Source organism: Chanos chanos, chromosome 2, assembly GCF_902362185.1.
Source record: "Chanos chanos chromosome 2, fChaCha1.1, whole genome shotgun sequence".
In the NCBI taxonomy this organism is placed as follows: Eukaryota; Metazoa; Chordata; class Actinopteri; order Gonorynchiformes; family Chanidae; genus Chanos; species Chanos chanos.
The window spans coordinates 52,363,341-52,386,892 of NC_044496.1; the positions used below are offsets into that span (position 1 = coordinate 52,363,341).

Sequence of the window (23,552 nt, forward strand, 5' to 3'; positions counted from 1 at the left end):
AGGCTTAAGTGGTGGCCATTTGAATCGTTCAGGAGAAAGTGGCATGCAAAGTGAAATATGAAAACTCCTGACTACACAAATCTTATTGGCCAAACAGTTCATGGTATAGTCAGTGTAAATAAATGACTCCTTCTGAGTGAGTAGGGAAGAGATGTATGTTGTAAGTTGGCTGACCTGTAGCGTGTATCATTCAATAAAGAAATTTTATGAGCCTAATTATTTCTATTGTACAAAGGTTTGTTTTATTTCGTTCTGTTTTATTTTACTTTACTGCTCAGTGTCGTGGATGGATCTATTGCATTGTACGCAGGTGGCTTTTAGAATGTTGAATTCAGCCACCCAAAACCTTCTTTCTGTGGCCTTTCTGTGGACATGATATTGAACTGTAATATTGCTAAAAATGCATTTTGTGGTGCTTTACATTTAATTAGGAAATGGCAAGTTTCATGAGGGAAAAACTGATGATTTCTTAGAGATGTAGTTCAGAGACACAACTTTCTTCCTCTTCTTGCGCAGAGCGCTCCAGCTTTTTCTTCTTTTTTTTTTTTTTTTTTTTTTTAAGATCTGCCGTATGTTGTCCAACGGTGTCGCACGAGTGTGGAAAATCGCCGTCATCTGCTGCAAACCAGTTGCGAGACTGAGGCGTGGGGATTGAATTATACACTGTTTTTAATTCAACACTGTGGAACTCAATCAATTTGCTGTTTTGTCATTCAACAGATAAGGTTTGAATAATTGAACTGATAGTGAGAGAAATTACGAAGACGACTGAAATCGAACAACGAGGATGTTTAAAAAGTAAGGATAAGCCTACACTAGCTGTGGTTTGCTGGGGTTAAGGCTAACGTTAGTTGAGCAAGCCAGCTAACGACATATACGTTTCCTATTGCACATAGTCAGAAATACAGTAATTGTTCTCGAGGAGATTTTGTCTTGATCTTCTGAAATGTTTCCTTCCCATTATTTCTTTCTTGCTAAAACGATAAGTTGGTTTATCATCCTATTAAGATATTTCGTAGCTATACTTCATGGTTAAGTTCCTCTGCCAGACTGTTGAGTCGGTTACTTGTGTCAGATGACAACCAAATCAGCTGGCATGATGTTTTGTTGGCATGTTGAATGTTTCTATTCGTTCAGTATCCAGTGCTGCTATTCTCGTAGTATTGGTAGTCTGTTAAGTAGAGGGGTAGTTTAGCTTATTTTAATGATTTTAATTATTATCAAGTGTACATGATGCAAAATTTGTCCTGACCCGTCCTCACCACTGGCTCAATTTTAGGCCAGAAGATTTAAGCTAAACACGGAGCCGAACCTCTGTCATTTTATCTTTCCAGATTTGATGAAAAGGAAAATGTTTCCAACTGTATCCAGCTGAAAACCTCAGTAATCAAAGGCATCAAGAATCAGCTGCTGGACCAGTTTCCAGAAATCGACCCATGGCTCAATCAGATCATGCCAAAAAAGGATCCTGTTAAGATCGTCAGATGGTAAAAAAAAAAAAAAAGAAATACACCAAGATCATTACACATTCATCAGAAAAATCAGTCATTTAAGAAAAGCTGCTGTTTCATTTGTTCATTCGGTCAGTTGGAGGCATTGGCTTGTTTTTTTGTTTGTTTGGGGTGGTTTTTTTGATGGTTTTGTTTTGTCATTTCAGTCATGAACATATTGAAATCCTCACAGTGAATGGAGAGCTCCTCTTCTTCAGACAGAGGGAGGGTCCGTTCTTTCCCACTCTCAGACTTCTACACAAATGTAAGAAAGCCTTATTGATTAGTATTGTTTTATAAAAGGAGATCTGAATCAAAAGTGTATTGTTTAAACATCAGTTTTTAAAATAAGTTAAAGTATTCATTTACCCTCTAAAAGATTGAATTTAGGGCTTGGGTATTTTGGGCAGAATTCCATCTCACAATAATTTGACGAAATATTAGCCTATAGTCTGGGTATAAGAAACAATATTAAATATGCTTATATACAGCTGCATGGTGAATTTGTGTCAGGGTTTTTTTTTTTAAAGACATTTTATGTAGTTGCTTAAAAAAAGACAGTGACGTTTACATTTGATTTGCAAATCGCTACGTTTTTTATCGGCAGCACTCTAAAGTGCTTGGAACGCATACAAGGTCCTTTATCTAGTTTTACATTCAGTCATTTGGCAGGTGCTTTTGTCCACAGTGACCTAAAGAAGTACATAGCGAGTACGCTTGAGTCTGTCTCAGTACACAAAACTAGTACCGAGATCCTCTCCGAGGACTCTGTGGATTTAGTGATTGAATCATTTTTTTTCCCCCTCCTTCGCACCTGAAATAATAAAGTTAGTGGTTACTAGATGAGTTAGATTTGAAAAAGGTGAGTTTTTAGGCGTTTTTTTAGAGCGTTCTCAGTGTGTTTGACCATCTGACCACCTGGTGAGGGCGAGCTGTTTGACCATGTTGGAGTTAAGCGTGAAAATGACCGATGATTGAGACCTTAACCCCCACGCCTGTTTGGTACTGTTAGGCGTATTCTTGAAGCAGACCTTAGCAGGCTCTCTGGGCCATGTGGTTTTATGGCAGTTTGGATGTAGACAGATTCTGTTGGCCAGTGTCGAGGTCTTGAACCAGTTGCAGGTGGGAACAGGCAGTGGATAGGGCCAAAAAGATAAGTCATGTTATGAAGTTCACATCATGTTAACGGTACACTCTTTCCAGTACATTACCACTGATTTAAAATACACCGTGCCAAAGTGGTACTGATCAAAATAACTGTAAGTAGCTAATAGTGTTTTTGCTCCTTATTTCTTAAAGAAAGGCTCAAACAGAATGCCTTGGTATTTGCAGGTGTCTGCTCATGGACGTTTTTAAAAATTCTTATCTTCTGTTGTGTTTTTTTTTTTTTCCCCAGATCCCTTCATACTTCCACATCAACAAGTAGATAAAGGAGCTATCAAATTTGTTCTGAGTGGAGCCAATATCATGTGTCCAGGACTGACTTCACCAGGAGCCAAACTCTATCCCGCTGAAGTCGACAAAGTTGTCGTATCCTTTTTTTTTAGCCATTTTATCGTGTGTCTCTGCCTCCTCACAGAGAGAATTCTGAACAAATAGATTTCACTCTCCCATTTTTCTTTGTCGGTTAGTCTTTGCGCCATCCTTGTACTCATGGTTGTTACATTTTTTTTTAAAGGGAATTAGTGTGTCCTTAACCCAGTGTGTCAGGCTATAATGGCTGAGGGCAAACAGCACGCGCTCTGTGTCGGAGTCATGAAAATGTCGGCAGAGAACATGTAAGTGCAACAGAACGCTTCACGCTCCTCCTCACAATTATCTTTCAAGTCGTGACAATGTTCTGAAAACATCCCGTTCCACAACTGTTCCAAGACATAGCCTCTTAAGATGACATCACCTTTATCTTGATCTCGCATGGGAATGTTTTTCATGTTGCTGTTTTTTTTTTTCCGCTGTAAAAAAAATTGGTTAAGGGAATGGTTTTGAATCGGAATAATTTTCTCTTGTGTCATAACTAATTTCATAAGTAGTCTCAGATGTCATAAATAATGATAATGTAACGACCTTCTGTTTGCGTTGGGATGTTCCAGCTGATTTCTTGATGTCATGTTTCTCATTGTTCAACAGAGAGAAAGTTAACAAGGGAATTGGAATTGAAAACGTCCACTATCTGAATGACGGACTTTGGCACATGAAGACTTACAAGTGATGACTGATGTTACATCGTGAAAAGCAAGCACCAGGCCGCCTTGTCTACTGTTTACACCAATGGACTGTACTGTGTACCTAACTGGATGTTTGACTTCATTTCCACTGTCATGCACAAATAAAATATGCTTCAAGTCATTTTCCATTCTTAAATGGTATTTCACGAATTGGCCTAAAATTTCCGTCACAGTCCTAAGTTACCCAACTATGAAGGGTCGCTCTTAACATTCCACTGAATTCCAGTTGTTTAGGATTACAACTTTCAATAGTACTAAAAGAGTTGGGATGGCAGGAAAAGATGACATTTTCCACTTTTTAGTTAAAATTTAATTTTAAAATTATCCTATTGACATTGAACAAATCCAGTCAGTTTGTGTGAATTGCATTTTATTAAATTCTTTTCAAACTCAATAAATAATCACATCATTTTACTTTGTCTGGTTCAGATATGTGTAATTTTTAACTAGAAGTTCGTTTTTTATTTGTAGAGAAAAGTTTGTATAAATTCAGTTACCACAGCACGGTAATCAGAGTATAGATAACAATTTTAAATTATTTTTAACAAGACAATCATGAAATTCTCAACGTCCCATATCATAAAAAAAAAAACTTTAATTATCTTCATTGATTCCCAGAGATTCTATATATGTGCTTCAGAAAGTAAAACACCACAATATCCCATTTGACTGTATCACCATTATCATTCTCAAATAACATTATTCCCACTTTCAATATGAAAAAATAAAACCAAGCTTTTACAGATGGAAGATGTGATCCTGTTGAGATAAAACCATATCCTTCCCATAGTACAGACCTTTAATACCAAACCCAACCACCAGAGGGGCCAATAGGGAAAACCTGTATCACGTTTCTGTATTTTCAGAACTATAACTTTGAAAAAGGATTGCTAGTTAGTATACTCAATGAGGACTGTAAAACACCATCTCTGCAACACTGCTGTGACCTTTTATCACAATCACATCTGATACTAACTGGATGGACCACACAAATCAAGGGCTTAGCTTACTCTGGATTACTTGTGTTGTCACTTCATAAAATATATGGTGTGATATTCAGTTAACAACATATAGCTCAAGTGCAAAGTCAAATGCCTCATTCACTGATTATCACTTAGATATCATTTCGTATCCCTTCATTCAATGTCAAAAGCATGTTTTTTTTTATATACATTTAAGATGATACACCCACCATCTTGGTGCAAGTTTTACCCATTTAGAATAAATGACCCTCTCAACAATGTCACCTGCACAACAGTGCAGTCAGCACAAACTCAGTAAAATATAACACACACACACACAGTGAAAAACTCAGGTATAATTTTTTTTCATTCACCTCCCTCGATGTACCAAATAGCCCATGACGATGCTAAACTGAGCTAACACTGGTCCCTATGCACAGTGAAATTCAATACTGTACAAAAAAATGTAATTAAACAGCACTGATATTGTTCAGGTCAGATTTACAAAGCTTGGCTAACTCGTGAAAATGTTTTTTTTTTTTTCCATAAAACTCAAAATGACAAAGTTTATAAAACATATTTGGATTTAATCCAGTAAAACAGTTTTGTAGATCACACAAAGTACATTTACTGAAAATAAATTCTTTTGGAACTATGCATATAGACTTCAACAGGGTAGCATATGCTCAGTTTAGTCTAAGCTGACATCACAGAAACAGTAATCATTGACAGAGTCATTTTTGATGCAAAGATGTGACATCAATCATTGTTTGAGTTATTGGGTGGCAGAAATTCCAAGGAATCGTGGAAGTTGTGTCCGTACGGCCTAAGCCTGTATACACCATACATCATGACCTGCATTTGGGTGGCCGACATTCCGTTGAACGTGATGGCCAAGTCTGAGCAACAGGCTTCCACTATATCAGCGGGGTTTTGAGCCATACTGTCAGATATGAGACTGTTTATAGTCTGTTTATTGAAGAGCCCTTTGCCCTGTGCATCCTCTCCATTTTCAGCAAACACTCCGCTGTACTTCAGACAGGTGCCCAACTGCTTCTCTTCGCTAAGTTTCCACAGGGTGCGGCCTTGTTCGGGGCAGCTCCCTTCATCCTTAAATACTTCAATCAAACGTCTCAGCGCTTCAAAGCTAAGCACAATTCCACTATCATATTCCACATACTCCAGCTCCCCAGACTTCACTGTGTGGCCGATGTAGAAAGGTTGCTGTGGATCCTTGTCCAGCAACAAATATTTGAGGTTCTCGATGATGGCAAAAGTAGTGGGCTTTGCTATAAAGAACCAACGCAGGTCTCCAGCGTTTTCATACGTAAGCTTTAAGGCTTTGCGTAATCTTATCCACTCGTCTTGCTCCTTAAGGTCCACCGCTTCTAGCGCTTTAGCATGTTCTGAGGTGTAGAACACTGCCTTATCACAATGTTTGCTCCATGTGTCGTTTGCAGTGGCCCAGTAAACTAGCATCTTGGGCGTGACCATAATGACGCAATACACGCGCACCTGTTTGGTCAGCTCCAACATTTGAGTTTGGGAAAAGTGCTGAAGTTCTTCCTTACTGGGAGCTTTGACGTGATGGTGAAGATGTTCGTCCACAGTGGGCTGAATCCCTGGGCTAAAACTTCCCAAGAGCGACAACACCAAACTGAAGATGCCTCCCAGGACCATGCCCTTCATGAACGAACTACCCTCTGACAGCATGGTGGCAGATGACACTGCGAAAGAAAACTAATTTCATTAATAAGAACCTTAGTGAAAAGCAAAGATGAACAAACCTGACAATTCACTCACGTAATCCTACCAACTAATACTACTAGCCACATCAGATGGGAGGTAACAATGTCATAAACTAGTCCAAATATTCAATAAGACTTTAATCAATAATAAAATCACTGCCGAGGGCGACTGACGACTTTAACAAAACCGGGAAGATATTATTTAGAACAGCAACGCTCCATAAGATTTAGGTGACATAAAAAAGTGACTGACATTCCTTGACAAGTCGCTAACATGCTAGCAAGCTAACTCGCTAAATTACCTGACCGCACAAGTTAGACAGTCAACGGACTTAATAGAAAAGAAAACAGATAGACAACAAGCCGAGATGACATTATGCCACAACACTTAATAATTAAAACAGTATTGATGTAGGCAGAATTTACGGATCAGAATTTGATGAAAGGATATCAGACAACTTACCTTTTCCCACTGTGTCACCATACGTCGTCTTGCGGATGTAGCGTTGTTCTTACTTCCGTACTCGTAGCGGAAAAAATACAAGGCTGTCAGATGGCTTTATAATTTGCATAATAAATCCAGACTGTAGGATCTGTAAATATCCGTCGATGTTTCAAATTTTAGTTATTACTTCCTCCAAAACACAGCTAAAGGCGAGTCAATTATTGGGCCAAAGTATTTTCGAATAGTTCTGTAAATTACGTTAGAATTTAGCCGGACAGATATAAGATTAGATATAATCCAGCGTGTTGAGTTTTATTACCTTCTCCAACTCCATATCTTCTGTTGATAATATGTGCGATTTATTGGCCCTTTCAAATATGTTGTTCTACACATCAGTCATTATGTAAACCAAAATCGACTCTAGATATTACTGTGCGTTATCAGTGTTCGCTGGAGATTAAAAAAAGTAACCTGGAAATCGTTCTACTCACGTGTGCTACATTCATATACAGTTTTGTTTTAGTGCAGTTTTGTTAAATATTAAACTCTAAAATATGTACTATGTATACATCTTATGTCCAAGAGACACATATTGATAAAGTCTCAGTTAGATCACTTTTTATTTCATGGAAATACAACATAATTTCAATTCCTTTTCAGGACCATTTGTTGTACATTTTATTACTTTTCTCCTTTTCCTGTATTTCAAAACATGATTACTCGTACAACAATATGATGGACAAAACCTCTGAGTCACAAACAGAGCCATGATGACAATAAATTACACCAGTCATGCTTAGTTTTAAAATGTTTCTTTTTTTTTCACACTTCATTTTTTTTCATTACTATTAACAGATTCACCCATTCAAGGGACAGGAAAATGTATTTTGTAGGCATAAATATAGCACTGTAAAAGGACCAATTTACTTAAACAATTACTTAAAAAGTAGAAGAAAGTCTGAAAACTGAAGAACACAATAAACAACAGAGTGTGATGTGAAGTCATGAAGATTTGTTTACAACCGCAGCTGTTACGCCAGACAGCTTTTCTAAGTTGCCTCCATATGAATAGAAATTGGGGAACAAAACATCGTGAATGTTTTTCTAACACTGCTAGAGCTAAGGGCACATAATCTCCAATACTGAATATTTCAGAGGGCTTTTTTTTTTTTGTTCGTTCATAGTTGAGTCACAACAGGTACACGTTTTCATTTGTGAACAGGATATATTCCCTTATGCCTCTTCTGCGGAAAGAACCCACCTAAGGGACCAGAAAAAAAATGCAGTTCTCTCACTGCAAGAGAGGTATTTGAAAAAGACTTCCCGCCAATCCAGAAGTCATCACAGCATCCGATTAAATTTTCATGGTTTGAGAATGGCAAAGGCCATTGCTGAATATATGAATATATTAATGAAGCACAAATATTGAATATCAAAACAGTTCAGAAAAAAACAGCTAAGAAACTGGGTTGGAACTGACAAGCATAAAATATAGGGGAAGGGTGGGGCTCCTTGTCAGCGGTTCAGGCAAAATACTGAAGATACATATTAAATAATAATTAAAACAATAACTACACTCAATACTTCACTTTGTCAAACTGTGAAATTTACAGTGGTTATTAATTAAATCTGAAAAGAAGCTAGAAAACCAGTTAAAGGAAAATAAATAAAAGAATCAAATGTGATGATCTATTTTTTTTTAACCCTTTAAAGGTTCGGTGAGACATGACCTGAAAAGGGGCACAGAAGATGGAAATGAGGTTATGTCCTTAGTGTCCAAAGTCAACATGTTTTTGCTCCTGTGTATTTAAGGTTACATATGGAACACTATTCTTGCTTTGGGACAAGTGGAGCGATAAGCGTGGAGGGGGCATGCAAAGAATGACTTTGTTGCATTCACAGTTTTTAATGGGTATGAAACACAAAGGGGAACAAAATAGTTCTTCACTATTTTGGTTGAGTAAGATTATCTTAACATTAAATTCATGTCTAATTAGGACTTCAATGTAAATGCAGTGTCTTCACATAATTTAAGGAGGCTTTTGTGAAGACAGGTCAAGTGGATAAGTTCACTTTTGAACTTATCATTATCATTTTAAAGGGATATGAAGTGTTGAGGTTCACAATGCCGACGTGATCAAAGCTATGACAAAGCTTTCGCATTTGTTAGGGATGGAACAGCAGGACATGTCAAGTCCATTAAATCAGCAAAATAACAGAGTTTTAAATCTCTGTTCGTTCTAACTAATAAGGGTCTTCTCTGGTTCAAGGCCTTAGACTGTTGGGGAGAAGTATGAGGAAGGTGGAAGAATGGGACAGGTTGTTGAATGAGGCTCTTTTTTTCTTTTTTTTTTTTTTTCAACACGTGGTGGCCAGCGACTGGTGTATAGGGGGTTGGAAACAGCGAACGTGCTCTACAGTGGAACTGTCCGTCTCTACCGCCTTCATGTATTTGTTGAGAATGGCGAAGATCTCGTTGTTGAGTATCTGGTACTTCCTAATGCGATCTGCCATCTTCTTCAGGGGCTGCAAATAGATGAAATGGTGAAAATGGTCACCGGACTGTACTCTTATGATAGTGCAAAGCATTTATACAGCATACCCAGTGACGTTCTCAAAGTTAGTCTCTTCGGAATAACTTTGAGCAGAGATACCACTTCCAATGATCTGCTTTTACTGATCTATTCGATCCACGACGTCGAAAGACCGCGAGCAAACCTGACATGGTATTTACACCTACGTGGGTTATGTTTGCGTTTTTTTAAAGAGTGCACTCACCACATTCTTGATGATCTCATCTTTGCCATCCTGCCTTTGGACCTTGAGAAGATGGTAACAGAAATCAAAGAGGTCAAAGCGACGCTGCTGACCGAGCAGGACGATGATGGCACATCCGGCCCAGTTGAGCCCGTCTCCGAAGCACTGCCTGAAAACACAAAGACAGTTTTACTCCCAACACAAACTCCCTCATACAGCAATCCAACCGTATCCTCGAGTTATCGGCTAAGAAAACAGGGTACTGAGGCGACGGCGATGAACATACGATACACCACAGAAGAAAACTACAGAGCACGCGTGATCTCGAATACGTTTTCCATCCAATAAAAAAAAAAAAACGACTAGCTATGGGGTTTTGCGGCAGTTAATGACGTACTCTGCTGTGAACTCGTGTGTGCCCACGGGGATACAGTAGACAAACTGCATGGCGCTCCACAGCCGGTGAAACTCCATACACTCGTCCACGTGCATGACGCCGTTGGTGGGCGGAGGCCCGCGCCACACGCCGTCTTGCAGGAAGCTGCGGATGCGTGTGAGGATCACCTCAAACATGGACAGGCCGCAGCAAAGCCGCTCCTTAGTCAGAAGGTCCCCTTCTCGCGCAATGGCGATTTGCTGACAGGGAGAGAGACAAAAATAAATAGATAATAATGAAGAGCAAACAATAAAGAGACAATTCAAATAAAATCCTGGGGGAAAAAAAGAGAGTACTCAAACAACTAACTGTGGTTTAGGTAAAACTAATAAAAAATAACAAGTCTACTATAGCTTTGAAAAAATGCTCTTGTGTTTGCCATCTCCCTCTTATCTTCCTCAGCTAACACTATCCTATTACCCTCTGTTTAATTAGAACTGAAGTTAATTTAACAGCTAAAAACCCAATGAAGACCCAGATAGTACTAGGAAGCGGAGATCCACATAGACGCGAACATCTGATTTTAAATATCTCACCTGTGGGGTCCCAAGTCTTTCAATTAATGGCACCAAGTGTAGAGGAGCATACTTTGCTTCCAATCTCTTCATCCGCACTTCCAGTCTCTCCCCCTCTGCAGACAAATCCCCAAGAATACGTTTAGGCACGTCGACAAGAGAAGTCAGACAGCTAACGCATCTCTCTCCACAGGCGGCAAAGTGACAACGAATACTGCAGGAACTAAATAAGTAAAACAGCGCCGAGTTTTGTTACCTTTGATGTAAACTCTTGGGAGGATGTTTTGGAATGGAGCAGCGTGTAGTAGGTCACAAACTTCTTCCTGTGACTAAAACAAGATATAGAGAAAAGGAATCAACAAACAACTTCCAGCAACATTCCAGAACAACAAACACACACACACACACACACATACAAACACATCAAATTCTGAATGAGATTTTTGCACAAATACACACTATGCATACTGAAATTCATGCGAAAAATGAATTAGGCTGAAAGGTACGGTATATTTTAAAATTGAAATGGTGGATCAGACAAAAGAGGAGAAATCAGAAGTGGATGAATTATTGTTACTGGTCTGACATCAGACCCCATACTTACTGGATAGCATTACAAAAAACAGAAACAGGCACTGCTAATTATACCAATTTCTTACTTATATTTAAAACAGCAGTCAATCTCAACCACAGAACCTTTATCAAATCTGACACTCAGTCATTAAAGGAAAATTAATCTGTATATGAACACTGATGAACTGAACCAATGAGCTACATGTACAAAACCAATAGTCCTTCCCATTGTCCCCTTCACAGTTATCAAATGATTTTGCAATGTTTTGATCAACGGGATGGTTGCTTTTTTTAACATAAACGCATGCTTTCGATTCTGCTTTCTTGGCAAAAGTTTCCAAGAAGCAAGATTATGCCCCTCCTCCCCCCTCCCCCGGCAAAATAAAAGCAAAACAGACAAGAACACATTCAGTTATAAACACTAAACACAAGTCTGTTAAAAATAGCTTCAGATTTACTGCTTAAGATTTACACCCTAAAAACCGATGTAATTGTTTTAAAAGAACGTTCCATTTTTCCTTGAAGGGATCAAATGAACACCAACTCTGCGCTAAACAAAGCGGGAAAAAAAAAAGTGTCAAATACCAGCGCATAAATCAAAGAAACAACCAGACTCCAGTTTCATCATGAAAACAATGGTTACTGAAAAGATCAGCATGCAATGATCAGCGGACACCCACGTTATCTCAGGGGGAAAAAAAAAAACACACACACACACATTTAGACAGAAATAGACGGAAAAAAAAGAACACTACACACATAAGAAATGCCAAAAGATAAAAGTGCTGTATGGAAGCAGATGTGCATCAGTACATGACATCACAAGCAGCCAGAAAAATGGTGGCTGTCACTGCCATGGAAGTACTGCTAGAACAGACAGTTGTTGAAATACAGGTAACTGCCAGAGTAAAGGAAACGCCACCACAAAGTGTCTTAGCATAGGAAGAGGCTTCTCGTGATGTGCTTGAATTGATTAGCGTTCACCTTGCCCTTTTAACAGGTTGAATGGACCTAAACCAAGCCAGGAAAGAGCAACCCACACCCTAACAGAGCTAACAGATGCCTTCACTGTGGAAGGGGTCTGTGGAGCCCCTTTTACATGTGCCATACATGCATTTGTCCGCTTTGTGGAAAAGAGATGAATGACGATTCATCTGATTCTGACTATTTAGCATTCCTTAGTAAAACCAATGCCTATGTTCTCCACTCCACTTTACTCAGGAATACTGCAGTTTGAGGTTCAATCACGTGTCTATGCAGTGTAGCTGGACGACAGAATCACTCTGTGAAATTTTGGACGTGTTCTTTTTGATGAAACTAACTGCTTATATCTTAGATAGATATTTGCCGTCAGTAGATTCAATTTCTTTGTCTGTTTTGCTTTGCACTTCAAACCAAAGAATAGACATAACAGCTGAGTAGTATGCATTTTCAACTAGATGCTGAGGTGTTTCCGGTAGACTTCAATGCTAACATTAGCCTAACTGCTCGCTCTTACGAGCTGTTAAGCTAAGCAGACCCTGGCTAAGAAATTCCTACCGAATGTATATCAACAATCATCCCTGTCTCAGAGTCACTTTGATCTGTTCCTCTGGCCGTGAAACCCAAAATAATGAGAGACTGGGCCTGTCCAGCGTGCTCACACACAACCCTAGGAATGATGGGAAGTTAATCAATTTGATCTCAGGGACCATATCTATGTGGAAGCATGTGCTTTAAAAATATATTGGATTCCTCTCAAACTCAAAGCGTTCCTTTTATTTTGGCAATTACCTGTCCTTTTGGTTTTCTCTCTTCAACCTGTTTTAGAACAATTAGGTCTTATTTAACTTAGTAAATTGATTAAAGATTACATACATTTGTTTTCTTGAATAACTTAGTCAGATACAAATTTTTTTTGCACTCATGGAAGGACAGGACACCAATGTATGAGTAATTCAAGAATAAAGAGAGAAAGAGGAAGAGGAAGAAGAAGAAGAAGAAGAAGAAGAAGAAGAAATAAAATCAGCAACCAGAACCAATGTGCGATCGAAACTGACGTGGTTTTGTTACATGTATAAAACCTAATTTCTTACCACCTGTTGTTGTTGCCAGCGTGTAATGAAAAATAAAGTAGCATTTCAGACACATAAGCTACATTATCCTCAACCAACACTCACTCACACACAAAATGCACTGTTAATAAATTCCTTTCATTGGTCACCCCAAGTCCCAGATATGATATGATATGTATGAACTTGACTAGAATTTCAAATGAAAATGAAGACCTGGACAAGGGTTGAGTGAGCTGATATATGTTAACAAGTGTAAAATAAACTGGGTTAGTGATGAAGTTATGTTTTGATAAGGGTGAATACGCGTGCGCCCGAAGTCTGCCATGCTAAACTGCTGCAAAGCTAAGCAGTCCGTCTTCCTAAAGAAAAAGAGATGGTTCCTCACTGCGGTTCACCTTCACGTGAATAAAACATTATGTCAGATGTTCAATGGACACAAATTGACTGGAAATGTACAGACTGTATAAAACATTAAAAAAAAAAAACCTGTTCTTTAAAAAGAGAGAGAAAGAGAGACAGAGAGAGCTGATGAATCAGACAGATGCGCGGACATAAAAGGCACTATGAGGTGACGTGCGGGTGACGAGTCACTTTTCCCGCCCCGTGACGGTTTCCGAATCCCGGGGAGAGGAAGGGAAGGCCGCGCTGACGACCGTGACGACTGCGGAGAAGAGAGCATCTCACCAGAGCCTGTTCGATAAGCAGACAGAAGAGGATGGCATTGCCCACTTCTCTCAGGCTCTGGAACACGTCCGTCTTCAGCTCAGCGTACTCGATGATGTCCTTTAGCTGGTGATGGAAGAACTCCAGGATGCCTGGAAAACATTTCGCATGACCACATATCAGAAAGAAATCCACAAGGCACCCCAAGTTCAAAAACACTTGAGAGCAAAAGAACATGATATCGAAAAAAAAAAAAAGACAATTAACGAAATGCTGATATACGAGCATGACTTGCTTTATACCACAACCACTCCAAACACAACTGATCAAAATCATGACTGGGTTTATTGTCATTTCACTATTATCAGCTGTAAGGAACATACAGTACGACAGATTAAGCAAGTAACTGGTGTGTGTCCAACCAGAATCCAGATTTTCTGAGGCTTAATGAACAAAGCGGTAATCTTACTGAGACTTAATCTGGGTTAAACGTGGTAATCTCACCTGGTGAGCCGTACTCGTGGCGTGGCAGGCGACAGATTTTAGGCATAACCTCAATAAGGGTCTTCACATACTGCAGGATGGTTCCCTGCAACTGTAACACACACACACAGACAGACAGACAAACACACACAGGTGAGCTGAAATGAATATACCATCTTAGTTCTATCCCTCAGAGTCTTAAAGAGCCTTTCATGAGTAAATGTAATGTAGTTTTGAGCTAATTTGACAAACCAAGCTCTTGACAATCTTGAGCAGTTCCTCCATCACCACGGCGATTCCTTGGTAACCTAGGAGACGGCAGATGGTCTTGAAATGTGGGGGACCAACAAAGTTCCGGTATGAACTATAGATGTGGGAGTAAGCAATGTTCAGCGGCTGCAAAAAAAAAAAAAAAAGAAAAAAGAAAAAAGAAAAAAAAAAGAGAGTGACGGGGGACAATTTACATTTATATTGCATGATTTATATTGCATACTGCTAAAGTATACAGACAGCTCTACTGCATTGCTTTTTTATTCTAGGCCTCTAGAAAATGATTCTGCCAATAGCCTTTCCAGCACTGGCAGGGAAAACTGTATACACACCTTGGAGCCGTACAGGTAGTAAGGCTGTACATTGGCTGGTTTGTCCCTCTGAGGCTCCTGGGTAAAGGGAATGGCAGTCCGCACAAATCTAATCCAAACGAAAAAATGGTTTGTCAGGGCTAGTGTGAAAACAGGAGATACAGAATCTGATTGACTTTAAAAAAAAAAAACACTAACTCTAGACTGACCGGTTGGTAGAGCCATTGTAGCAGTAGTTAGGGAGGAAGTCAAAATTGAGCTCCCAGAAGACATGCAGAGTGATTCGGCCATAAGGGGCAGACACGTTGTGGTTGGCCTCGCGGAACATGGCATCGAAACTGTCTAGGGTCATGTGCTTTGACAACAGGCGATGAGTCAATCTATTTACCTCTATCAACCATTCCAGCTCCTGACACATGCAAAGAGATAGAGAGAGAGATGGATAGAAAGATAGATAGATAGATAGAGAGAGAGAGAGAGAGAGAAAGAGAGAGAGAGAGAGAGAAATAGTTCAAGATAGTAGATAGTTCAAAATAGTTAAGAAATCGAAAGGGCAGGGCTTGATGGGAACAGAAGTAAAGGCAGGTCGTGGGTTGGGTTAACATTAAGCAATAAACAAGATAAGCTGTCTGTGATAAAGAAGCTAAGAAACAATAGGTGGTGTGCTCTTCATGTATGTCAGGAGAGTTCTCTCAGAATACGTCTCAGAGTATGGAAACAGTGCACAGCAGCAGAAAATGATGATGATGATGATGATGATGATGATGGGAAAACTAGAAGACTAACAGTTCAGCTGAATTCTTACCACAATGGAGGTGAGGTCCTCGCTCTCAAAGCGACTGATGGCCTGATCCAGGGACTTATACATGGCTGCAGAGATCCGCTGGGTGATAAGCCTGTTCAGGTCGATGGAGCGTCCCAAAAGCTGTCAATACACATGCACACAAACATACAGACAGAGAGAGAGAGAGTGAGAGAGAGAGAGAAAATAATAAAATAAGAAAAGATGTTAACAGGATGGACAAGAATTTTCTTTCAGGTCTGATCACATTTCATTTTCACATCTTTAGAGACCCTAAAACAGCAAAATTCCTTTTGAACGATGCCATTATACCTATTTATGCCTAAAAAATGACATTTCCCAGCAGCCCATCCTCTAGATGTTTGAACTGCGATAATGTGGGTGGGGCCACAAGGACAGTGCAGGTCATATACTGTCCTAAAGTCAACTGTCTGTCCTTGGCTGTCCTTATTTGAACTGCATGCTCATGCTTGCAAAATTGCAACAGCAGGTTATTGTGGATACCGAATTTCAACAGTTTCTGTCTGTTTATCTGTCTGTCTGTCTGTCTGTCTCTCTCTCTCTCTCTCTCCCTCCTTCTCTTTTCTATTTTGTTCATCAATCATTATTGCCTGATTATCTAAGGACCTTGAAAAAAAATCACACTGTTGAAATTTTGCATCCACAATAACCTGATGTTGCATTTTTGCAAAATTTGTTTAAAATCTTCAAAAAAGCAAAAAAAAAAAAGATTATTTTCTTGATCAGAGGAATGCTATAAGTCTGAAAAATATGCAAAACAAATCATCAAGGATGTCATTGCTTGGGTCTCCCTGTGTGCTCTTTAGCTCTATACAGTGAGAGAGAAGACTATAGCCTTTGTAAATACTGTTTTACAAAACCCTCGGTGAACTCACTTTGCTCATACACGCGTGCAAATTTCTAAGCTTATCTCAGCTGAGGGAAGGACAGAGAAGACACGTTCACTGTGTCATAACGTGGTACCTGAACGTGTCTCTGCTTCAGCAGAGTCTCATAGCGATTGGACGGTGGGTACGGGATAATCACACCGTAGTTCTTACACTCTGCCCGGAATCGCTTGTCAAGGAGCACACTGTCAAACAAACATACACACACACACACACAGATATACTTCCATTAACTCAAACAGCTCATTTCTACACATTTCATCTCCGCCCAACTGCGGTAAGCCAATATTGAATTTGTACCTGCTTGTCAGAACACCAACCAAAATCAGTAGGCCTAATATGACTTGAATTACCTTCCAGCCATTGCTTTGTAGTAGGCAAATATTTGATCTGCCAATTTGTAGACAAACTGGTCAAAGCAGAGGTTCACCTGGATCGAGAAACAAAAACGCAAGGATAGTCACTATCATGTGTGATGATGTGCAGAGTTGATTCAGAGGTAAATGTGTACAGTTTACCTCTGCCTCGATCTCATCGTAGAGGAACTGTTTCTTGAATTTGGTTAGGGCGTAGTAACCACTGTCATTGTACAAATCTAATGGGTAAAGAACATACCTGGGGGGAAAAAACATCATTCTGTCAAAACCAGATCTGACTGAGACAGGACTTAACTTGTTTTTATCTCATAACTAGAACAGTTCACTGTCTGTGTGGGCCTTACTCCATCATGGAGGGTTCCTTGGTCTCCAAGATGTGGTCGGTCAGGATCCAGGGCATTGACATCTCAATGGGGAACTGGATGCGGCGACCCATGGTCAATTCCAGGAAAAACTCTCGGAACCAGAGCTGGGAGAGGTCACAGCACTGCTGCAGAGCCTCTGAACGGAACACCAAGAGACAGAACATGAACCGGGTTACCCCGCATCTACAGACATGCAATCTCCACCACCTACAGCCAGCAAAGTAAAGTTTTCAAATCAGTTTTTACCAAATGGGAAAGAAAATCTACGGTAGTTTGATTATCTCCTGAATGTGTCTCCTGAACCATTCTTAATGAACGTTAGAATTTGTGAGGTTCTTCTCACCGCTGAAGTTGAGAAGGTGCGTGAAGAAGAAGGACTGCTTGTGGAAGTCTTCGATGGCCAGCACGATGGGGCCGTCCAGACTGCTACGCAGAGTCTTCTTAGAGCCGCTCTTATCAGCAATCAGAGACTCCAGCATGGTGCGTACCATATAGAGCTGCAAGACAGGGGAGGACAGAGATATACACGTTAGACAAAAAAAGATACAAGATACAAAAAAAATATTACTATTCAGATACAAACTACTCAGATAAAAAGGAAAAAAATCTTACTATTCTAATATTCCAACAGCAAGTGAAACAGGCCGTCCAAAAAACAGCTGTTTAATTATTATGCTTTGAGCGTTCTGAATTAGCATACATTGACCTTGAATTTTGGATTGTTCCACATCATCTGAAGCTCTCATTTGCTCAGCTTTTGTCCCACCTGTGACAATGTAAGCCACGCATAAAAAAAAAAACGTTACCTGCGTGCTCGATGGTCCGACAGCACGACGGGGGACTTTAATATCGAACCCTCCCTTGGGATCCTTCTCTCCCCGCAGACAAGGGTCGTTCGGTGGCTCCCTACCCCCTTCCCAGTCACAGATGGTTTTCCGAATGGCCTGGAGAACACTGAACATAAGAACACATATTAGTGCCTTCAGCCGTCTTCCACGGAACACGATAACAGAACCTCAAGAAATACACAAACAGCTGTAATTATTTCCTAAATTATTAGTATGCTTATTATCACAAGCAAAGTCCCGTGCTGTCCACTTGCTTCCCTTCTTGTTGTTTTTCCCCCTCATTCATTTATTCATTCACTCATTCCACAGCTGTTGTGGGTCTACAGAGAGGTATAGAGATGAGTGGGGTTGTAATAAGGGCGTGTGGTTTCTCAGTTCACCTGATCAGGACGTTCTTTTTCTTGCGTACGGCCTGCCTGAGCGGTTCTCTGAGGGTGACCTGGGCGAAGTCCTGCAGCGCTGCGTAGATGGTGTTCCGGATGGCCTGGTTAAACACGCTCTCCATCCGGCCCATCAGGACCTGGAGACCCTTTATCATGGCAATGACCTCCACCAGGGCAAACTTCTCCTCGCTGGTGTAGTTATAGCGGGTGGCACGCTCATATTCCTCCGCAGTGCCGGGACAGTCCTTGTTGCAGAACTTGTCGGTGGGGTGCACCAGCTTCCACGAATACTTGTGTCAAGAGAGTGAGAACAAAAAAAAAGCAGGCAAGACTATAAACATGACACAACTCAAAAGCCATCAGTCAAGGCCTTAAGACAAAGGAACACAAGCTCACACTCACACTCCACACACAAACACACAGAAACATACCACTTCCATGACGTGTGTGCTCCACTTGGACAGCAGCTGCAGGCCCCTGAGGGCCAGGTCAAAGAGTTCTCTGTACTCTTCATCAGACTTCTGACTGTCCAGACCGGAGCCGGTGACCACCTCGCTGTTACTGTAACGCGCCAGCTCGGAGATGAAGCGGATGTGGTCCTCTCTGATCTGCACCATCTGCTCACAGATGTTATACTGCGGACTAATGCTGCTCTGAGTACAGGTCCACCTGGAGCACAAAGAAGGACAGGACACCTCTGAGTATGGAGTGAACGTACACTTCAGGAATGAACAGATTTCAGTATTTTAAGACACACAAAATCAAAGGCATGGGAGACTACAGATAAACACCAGAGTTAATAGACATGCCTACAGCATGAAAAAAAACCCCAACAAAACTCAACTTTTTGGGAACAAAAACACAGAGATCACCCATTTATAACACATGCCCAGAAAGCAGTACTGAGAGAGTTAACCGCGTTTTATTGCGGTTTTTTTTATATATGGAGAGAGGTTACTCTTCCCCTTTGCGTTTCCATTCACATTAGCTCAGCATGAGTATATTGCTCACCACTATAACTCATCTGAACACTCACTTTGACTTGTTCTCTTCATAGTGGGCGCTGGTTTCAATGTAGCGTGATAGTTCAATCTGCATGTCCCCAAATAAGGGCACAACCTGGAGCTGTGGGAGGGATTCAGATCAGGATTATACAAACAGCCAAATATCAGTGTACAGATATACTTTTTATGATACACTGGTATTCTGCTGAAAGAAAAAAGACAGTGCCGAGGCAAGGGGGGTGGGGGGGGGGGGGGGGGGGGGGGGGGGGGGCTAACCTTGAAGAACTTGTCGATTTTGCTCAAGTTTATTCTCTTCTTGGCATCCAGCTTGTAAATATTGCTGACATTTCCATCCATCAAATACAGACCAAATCCCATCACCTGAAAAGTATAATCGCGCATTCGTTTTTTAATCAAATAATACCCTCAAGGTAGGACACTCACTTGACAATGAAAAATATTAGGTCGTAATTAAACGCTCAGATATACTGAGTAATAAAAAAAAAGTAACTGGTTCCAGTAAAAACAAGGAGAGGAAATTGGACCTTGAGAAGCATATGTTTCTCACTGGGAGTCAGGTACATTTTATTCTCATAATAGTCCACACAGATGTTAACAATGTCAGCTAGCAACTCCTCATAGCCAGGGATCACCTCCAGCTGCTGGTGCAGACACTATGGGACAAAACCAGACAACACAGGCTGTAAATGCTGACAGAGACATACTGAAATGAGCATCGATTAATATATTGATCTGTGCTCGCCTGATGAGCCTGTTAAACTAAATTGAAAGGATGCACAAGCATTGTGTAATGTGGATCAAACAATTCTTTAAGAGAATACACTGAATATTAAACAGAAAAAGGACAGAGGATAGAAAGGGATTGTATTAGAATCAGTTGCTTTCTATGCCGACACAGAACAGCTCATACCTGCGTGATCCGGTTGTGATTGGCTAAGAACATAGAGAGGTTTTGAGATTCCTGGATAGACTGCGGGTCAGCCATTTTTCTCAGGAACTGCGCGGCCCTGTAGAAAAGAGACGAGAAGACGGCGAAGCCAACGGGAGAGGTTAAGTGTTGGGTAAAGCCGTTCATCAAACAGGACGGAGCGGTTAATCGATTAATCCAAGTCCGCGGTACCTTTTATATGCAGAGTGGTCGTTTTTAACACTGCACTTCATGTTCTTCAGCTCGTCCAACACGGCGAACATGTTGATGAATTTGCCGAGAGTGAGCAGGTAAGCCTCGGACACGAAATCCTTCCTACGCTCAGCGTGGCACAGACGCTTCACCTCACTACAGAAACGCTCGATGGCTTTACGCTACAGGGAAAAAAAAAAAAAAGAAAGAAAAAAAAAAACAGGCTCAAATCATTACTCAAGATTAAAAAAAAAAAGATCCTACTTACTCACTCAAATCTTATTTCAGCCGACCAGGAAATGTATAACCCGTGGCAAAGACGCGCTAAGACGGACTGTGATTATCATCTGTATTGTTATTTGAACATTACATCAGATGAACAGTTCTGGAACAATTAATAGCACATGAACTCCCCCTCTCACCTGGAAGTACATGAACTTCATGAGTTTGGTGACCTCTGGCTCCAGCACCTCCACAGTCTTCTCGTAGATCTCCACTCGGTTAGGCTGCTCATTGCACTTCACCTGACATTCACAAGAGGGCGATGTTACAAAGAGTGTCCACCACAGGCCAAACAGCACAGCTAAACACGTCTGCTCTTTTACTGCAGGTCACCAGTGTTTCGTCGACTTTTATTCACTTTAAACTTATCAACACATTTTTTGCGCTGGGATGAGGAGCTAAAGCATGCCGCAGATCTTCCTTATCTCCAGTGAAAAAGCAAACAAACAGGCGCAGTCCTGGGGGGTGGGGGGGGTGGGGGTTCTTGTTTCACATTGCTACGTGAAAAGACGTTGCCATGGTGATTGCTAAAATATCACAGAAATGCACTGGAGTCTGTCTCTCCCTTTGCTGTACGACAAAGACCAGAGGGAAAGTTAACTCTTCACTCACAGATTTCATTCTTTTCTTCAGGTTTGTCCTATCAAAAATGGTAGGAGAGAGAGGGAGAGAGATAGAGAGAGAGAGTACCTGAGGGATAGCTCTAGAGCAGCTTCTCCAGGTGTATAGCATGACAGCATACTCATGCCCCTCCTCAAGCATTTCATTCTGTAAGGAGGAAAAGGGTTCTTACATTCATTTACACATACAATCAAGAACACAGATACAATCAAGCTTTAGTAGGACTGATCTGAATGTCTTCAGATATATTGGATATACTGGATCAATCATAAATTTTTCACCAATCACAAGCCAGTGGGGGCACCTCAGGCAGTAACCTCATTAATATGTAACATGGACGACCAGCAGCAAAAACGGAATGCGCTGACCAGGGAAGCAGGCTACTTAACCTTTCAATACGCGAGTGAGGCTCAGACTACATTTCACTACCTGAACGACCCCAAAAAAACGAATTCCACCTATTTGCCAGTCAGAGCACATCCGCCGGTCAAATACACAATGTCTAAGTCTAGTAACTGGCTTAATCGTCATTCTATGGACCTTCATCTTCTCTGCAGCCCAGCCAAGACCCCGAGAGGAACAAATGAAGAAAAACCCTAAACATAAACAAGGCTGTCTTTGTTAAAAGGTGTTTGTCTGTAGATTTTCTTTGTTCCTCTGTCCCTTTGCTAGCCAAGCTGAAACAGAGCTGGATATAATGGCTTCTGATGTAGAAGAGTGCCTAGCTATGCTGGTTGGAGGAGGGGGGGGGGGGGGGGGGTTGTTTAAAAGATGCATTGAGCCCACTATCTTAGTATGCTCTAATGTACTACTGCACAGCCTGGGTCTTTCTAAAGAGTTTGTGTGAATGGTAGCTGCTGGCTCGCGGTGCTTATTGCTGGAGGCTCCAGTGAAACCAGGACCTAAAGAAAAGCAGCTTTGTGCTTGTGTAACGCAACATCTTCTCTGCCTAAACTGCTCCACTCATTGGACCAACGTCCCGGGATCCAAACTGAACAGAACTCTCTCTGATTGGTTCTTTTGGCTCACCATGCTGGAGTGGACAGTGGCCTGTTCAATGTATCTGGCGATTCCGGTGACAAAGGCATTTCTGTCTTCAAAGTTGGTGTCAAAATTTGCCTGGTTAAAAAAGGAAAAAAATAAAAAGAGATCACATGGAGTATTTGGATTTTTTTTTTTTTTAGATGGTTTAATCATTGTATATTAAGAGTGTTGTTGTAGTTGGTGTGTTTGGTGGAGCCTCTGTACCTGATACATAATAGAAGAAGGAGGAGGCTCGATACATGGCTGCTGGTCAGGGAGTGGAAGCTCCTCCAGGAGGTCCACATTGGACAGCGCATCTTCCAGGGTCACGTGGGTTGTCATGGTGATGTGGGTTCACTCACAAAACAGCCCAGACTGAAAGGCAAAGAGTTTTAGAGGAATTTTTTTTGTTTTTGTCTTTAAAACAGGAAAAAGACATTATCTAACCTGCCCTGACACACATGACAAGAAAGGCAACAGATTTATGACAGATAAAAACAAGAAAATGCAACACAGACACAGACTCATGCCACACAGATTGTGTTGGACATGTCAAGGACAAAGAAATGCTATGAACCGTACTACTCTCTACTCCTCAGATTCAAACCACACCTCGCCCAATCTTCAGAGGGACCAACTGCCATGTTCATGAACCTAGTAATGATATCTTTGAGTTTGAGAATTCATTTCTTTCTCTCATCAAATTGAGTTTTTAATCAAATTTATAGTTGGCTTATAAGTTTTCTGTTTTTCATTGTGAGCTTTTATCACAGTCCACAGGTAGTATGGAACTAGACCGAACAGAAGTCTTAAAGTGACTGGAAAAGATCTAAGGATGGACAAAAAAAAAGGCAACCACCACCAAG

General features: G+C 40.8%; 3 protein-coding genes across 5 annotated transcripts; 1 reads left to right on the forward strand and 2 right to left on the reverse strand.

The window, feature by feature from the left end:
- The first annotated feature begins 621 nt into the window (after nt 1–621).
- Nucleotides 622–4,034, forward strand: mcts1 (MCTS1 re-initiation and release factor). The gene is made up of 6 exons (XM_030765703.1): nt 622–798; nt 1,335–1,487; nt 1,658–1,755; nt 2,887–3,020; nt 3,201–3,268; nt 3,618–4,034. Exons 1-6 carry the CDS (start codon nt 788–790, stop codon nt 3,697–3,699), a joined length of 546 nt encoding a protein of 181 aa, XP_030621563.1. The 5' UTR covers nt 622–787; the 3' UTR covers nt 3,700–4,034.
- Nucleotides 4,035–4,068: 34 nt separating this feature from the next.
- c1galt1c1 (C1GALT1-specific chaperone 1) lies at nt 4,069–6,912 on the reverse strand. The gene is made up of 2 exons (XM_030765702.1): nt 6,889–6,912; nt 4,069–6,404 (listed from the first exon to the last, which is right to left on the reverse strand). Exon 2 carries the CDS (start codon nt 6,388–6,390, stop codon nt 5,437–5,439), a length of 954 nt encoding a protein of 317 aa, XP_030621562.1. The 5' UTR covers nt 6,391–6,404; nt 6,889–6,912; the 3' UTR covers nt 4,069–5,436.
- A 2,316-nt stretch (nt 6,913–9,228) lies between these two features.
- cyfip2 (cytoplasmic FMR1 interacting protein 2) lies at nt 9,229–23,028 on the reverse strand. Of its 3 annotated transcripts, none has more exons than XM_030794430.1 (28): nt 22,912–23,028; nt 22,693–22,782; nt 21,733–21,810; nt 21,183–21,284; nt 20,761–20,942; nt 20,551–20,647; nt 20,165–20,293; nt 19,896–20,000; nt 19,652–19,740; nt 19,047–19,284; nt 18,613–18,905; nt 18,191–18,338; nt 17,728–17,881; nt 17,364–17,520; nt 17,161–17,257; nt 16,996–17,072; nt 16,719–16,827; nt 15,738–15,857; nt 15,142–15,341; nt 14,954–15,041; nt 14,604–14,747; nt 14,373–14,463; nt 13,890–14,020; nt 10,835–10,907; nt 10,600–10,694; nt 10,025–10,263; nt 9,649–9,796; nt 9,229–9,396 (listed from the first exon to the last, which is right to left on the reverse strand). In XM_030794430.1, the coding sequence occupies exons 1-28, from the start codon at nt 23,026–23,028 to the stop codon at nt 9,229–9,231; spliced, it is 3,759 nt and encodes a 1,252-aa protein (XP_030650290.1). The 3 variants fall into 3 exon arrangements, with proteins under 3 accessions (XP_030650290.1, XP_030650289.1, XP_030650291.1); XM_030794429.1 differs by having other exon boundaries at nt 18,113–18,338; XM_030794431.1 differs by lacking the exon at nt 21,733–21,810.
- Between the last annotated feature and the right edge of the window lie 524 nt (nt 23,029–23,552).

Coding starts and splice junctions, on each gene's coding strand:
- mcts1 (XM_030765703.1), top strand. Junction 1,488..1,657: donor CCTGTTAAGATCGTCAGATG/GTAAAAAAAAAA, acceptor TTGTCATTTCAG/TCATGAACATATTGAAATCC. Junction 1,756..2,886: donor TCTCAGACTTCTACACAAAT/GTAAGAAAGCCT, acceptor TTTTTTCCCCAG/ATCCCTTCATACTTCCACAT.
- c1galt1c1 (XM_030765702.1), bottom strand. CDS start 6,390: ATGCTGTCAGAGGGTAGTTCGTTCATGAAGGGCATGGTCCTGGGAGGC.
- cyfip2 (XM_030794429.1), bottom strand. CDS start 23,028: ATGACAACCCACGTGACCCTGGAAGATGCGCTGTCCAATGTGGACCTC. Junction 22,783..22,911: donor CTTCTTCTATTATGTATCAG/GTACAGAGGCTC, acceptor TTTTTTAACCAG/GCAAATTTTGACACCAACTT. Junction 9,797..10,024: donor ACACACGAGTTCACAGCAGA/GTACGTCATTAA, acceptor TTGTGTTTTCAG/GCAGTGCTTCGGAGACGGGC.